This window comes from Stegastes partitus, unplaced genomic scaffold (assembly GCF_000690725.1).
Source record: "Stegastes partitus isolate 25-593 unplaced genomic scaffold, Stegastes_partitus-1.0.2 Scaffold1452, whole genome shotgun sequence".
NCBI lineage: Eukaryota > Metazoa > Chordata > Actinopteri > Pomacentridae > Stegastes > Stegastes partitus.
Window position 1 is genome coordinate 131,115 of NW_007579183.1, and position 3,735 is coordinate 134,849.

Here is a 3,735-nt window from a genome sequence, read left to right on the forward strand (position 1 = left end):
TGTTAGTGTGTGTGTGTTAGTGTGTGTGTCAGTGTGTGTGTGTGCAGTCCCTGTGGCAGCCTGAGGGCGGCGCTGCAGTCAGTTGTGTAGCAGGAGGCAGATGAACGCAGTGACACTGTTCATGAATGCATTCATGTGTGAGTGTGTGAGTGTGTGAGTGTGTGAGTGTGTGAGTGTGTGAGTGTCTTTGTGTTGTAAATGTGATTCGACACTCTGGGCTCTGCTCTTGTTGTTGACCTACTTCTGCTGCCGCTGAATGGAGGCAGTGGACGGACCCCACTTTGGTTTAACTTGGTTTAACTTGGTTTAACTTGGTTTAACTTGACCTGGACTGGGCTCGTTCTGTCTCCAGCTTACGGTGAGTTCTGCTAAACCAACCTGGACTTTGCTGCGAGGTTCTGTTGTTGATGTGGTTCTCTGACAGACGGGTCGGCTTCATTCCTGCTGTGCTTCATGGGTTTTTCTCTGTACTCTCACAACAATAAGGGTTCTTAAATGGTTCTTAAAAGGTTCTTCAGGTTCTTCAAAGAACCATCGGCAGCTGAAGAAGTTTGTTCTCTGTGGGTCTTGAAGGCAGTGAGGGTACTTCATTTTATTTGTTAATTGTTTTATTTGTGAGAAAAGTCCGTTTGTTAGATCCCAAAGCTGGCATCGTATAACATGTTGTTCTGTCTGAACAAGAACCCAAAATATAAACTGTGTTCTCATGGAAGGAACCCAGAAATGCTGCAGACTTTGTACATGTTTAGTTCATCAGAGAACGTCAGCGCTCAGACGTCAGGAACCTGAATGTTAATGAACAACAGTAGTGACCTGGACAGTATTTGACAGACGAGTGAGTTGATGAACATGTCCCAGTCCCAGTGAGGAGGACCACAGCACCTGGAACCTTCTCTGAGCTTGTCTTCTGTCCAGGTTCCCCTGATGAGAACGCCCCCTTGGCTCCGCCCACACCATGGCCGACAGGAAGCTCTCAGGTGTACCTCCTCCGACCCTGCCTTCACCAGCTCGTCACCATGGGAGGATTGGCGGGGTGGCGCCCAAAGGTTCTGCTACCTCTCAGCAGAACGGCAGTGTGGACCCAGAACCAGGACATCACAGTCCCAGCAGCAGAACCCCAGCGTCCCCCCTGCGGACACTGCGGACCCTCGGAGGCCTCGTGGCTCCTGGTTCTGAAGGAGGCTCCAGACCTCGAGGTCAGAGCCTTGGCTCGGCCCTGAGCTCCAGGACCCGAACCTCCAGGAAAAAGGTACCAGTCACCTGATCTAGTAAAGCAAACACGTGGTTCTATGTGAGGCTCGGTGGAGCATCTTGGGAGCTGTAGTGTTCTGTCCACACTTCTTGAGTCGGATCAACTCAAACAGAACTGAAATATCAAAGACAGCTTCACAGACACAGACAGAGTTTACCTCCGAGAACCGGTTCTGGCTCAGTTTTCAAGTCCTGCATGGAAACAGAACAATGTCACTGTCTGTGTGTTGTGCTTGTTGGATTCCTTCCTGTGTTTTCCTTTTCCGTGTCTCTTGTCTGTGTAGCAGCACTTTGCTCCTGTAGATGTTCTGCTGCACCTCACCACCATTCTGCTACGCACTCCATCAATCTGATCACAGAGAAGGAATCAGCCTCAGTGTTGGTGGCAGAGTGATGAAGTGTGAACTGGAGGTGGGACGTCATTAAAGAGATTAGTCTAATTAATTAGAGGCACTGGAGTTAATTAATCACGATTAATCACATTTTTATCCATCCATCCATCATCTCTACACCTTAACCCTCACTAGGGTCATGGGGGGCTGGAGTCTATCCCAGCTGACTCAGGGTGAAGGCAGGTTCACCTGGACAGGTAAAGTCCAATTATCGCCATTATATTCAACACTGAAGACGGTTGTCTTAAAACTCTTTGCTGCACTGTTTGCACGCAGCCCAGCTCTGATCTGCTTTCTGCCCAACAAGCCACCAACGCATCTCATCTTCATCTCTGTTCACTAAGCTTTCCAGTGTGCTCAGTGCATCCTGAGCGTCTTCTTTGCGGCTGCAAATGAACTTTAGGTGCATTAGCGCCATCTAGTGGCCGGAGTGTGAGCATCAGTGTTACCGGTGTGCCAGAAATTAGGGAACTGAGAAAGGTGCCATAAAATGCGTGATTTTTTTTGACGCATTGAAGTCCCAGCCCGAGTCCAGTGTGTCAGTTTCTGCTGTTGTGACACAGACAGCTGATAACGGATGGAGCACCTGAGATGGTTGGAGGACTCCACCTGCATCAGGGACTCAGACGAGTCTGTGTTCCAGCTATCTGCCAGTTTATCTTTAAAATCTCCTTTCCTCATGTTTTGCTTTTGTTTTTATTTCCTCTCTGTGTCTGTTTCACTCCTCTTTAATTTCCTTCATTGGATTCTTCTGTATCTGGTCTCTCAGTTCTGTGGATAGTTCTGTTCATCACCTGTCTTTTCTAATGGAACACCTGTTGTCTGCTTCCTACTACTGCCTGTCTGATTTGCTCTGTGTGTTCACCACGTCTGTACTTTTGGGCTCTTTCAGGCTTTTGCCTTTTGTTTGCTTTCCTGTCTGACTTTATTACACATTTTGAGTAAGTTTGGGTAAAGTTTGCCTTTTTGCCACAACCTGCTTGCTGTGTTTGTTTGTCTGCACCTGAGACATACTGACAGAACCCAGAGAAGGTTCTGTCAGTATGCTCATCAGCTGTAGGAAGATGTTCCACCATCAGNGAGTGTGCTTGGTTGTCTGTCTCTAAGTGTAGCCCTGTGATAGACTGGTTACCTGTCCAGGTGAACCCAACCGGTGGAGGCAGATGGCCGTCCCTCCCTGAGCCTGATTCTGTCAGAGGTTTTCTTTCCCCTGTGGGGGTTTCGGTTCCGTCCCACTGTTGCGGACTGCTGAAGCTTAAAGGGAATCCAGATGTTCTGGATTGTTGGGTGTTTCTGTCTTTGTGAAGCGCTATGAGATGACTTGTTGTTGTAAATATGCGCTATACAAATAAAACTGAATTGAATTGAATTGAATTTCATTCTGGACTCTTACCGATAATGAAGATGATCAGGGGGCGTGGCCTCTGAGGAGGGAAGATGTGGACCTCCTGTAGGAGTCCAGAACTCTCCGTCATGTCAGAATCTGACTCTATGGAGAGCTGAGAGTGGACTACAGGACCAAGAGGAAGAACAGGTGAAGAACCAGGACCAGGAGGACCAGGAGGACTAGGACCAGGACCAGGAGGATCAGGAGGACCAGGAGGATTAGGACCAGGACCAGGAGGATCATAAGGACCAGGAGGACCTGGATCAGGAGGACCAGGAGGACCAGGAGGACCTGGACCAGGAGGACCAGGAGGACAACATTTCAGTCTGATTCTGCAGACGTGAAGTTCTGATGTAACTGTAACAAATACAAAGCCGGATGTAGAACCAACAGATTCTACAGTTTAAGTTCCTTCACACTGACATGATCACAGCTGCAGATTTGTGACTGAATGATCCAGTGGACCTGAAGCTCTGACGCTGTTCAGCTAAAGCTTTGTGAACACGTGAATCTGATGAACCATTTATCTGACAACCCGCTCACACGTCTTCACAAATGATCTTACCGTCTTTGCTGTGAATCTTTGTATTTTGTTGTGTCACCTCAGTGTGGACCAGTGGAGCTCCTGTTGGTTCAGATGGAACTCCTGCCGGTTCAGGTGGAGCTCCTGTTGGTTCAGATGGAGCTCCTGCTGGTTCAGATGGA

The 3,735-nt window shown here is 48.5% G+C and overlaps 1 protein-coding gene across 1 annotated transcript in view; it reads right to left on the reverse strand.

Annotated features, from left to right (window-relative positions):
- LOC103370618 (adenylate kinase isoenzyme 5-like) overlaps positions 1-3,735 on the reverse strand; it is a 17,460-nt gene that overhangs the window by 6,399 nt on the left and 7,326 nt on the right. Inside the window, exon 2 of the mRNA XM_008299737.1 lies at positions 3,037-3,153. Within this exon, the coding sequence (XP_008297959.1) occupies positions 3,037-3,153 (117 nt within the window). The remainder of the gene's footprint in view (positions 1-3,036; positions 3,154-3,735) is intronic.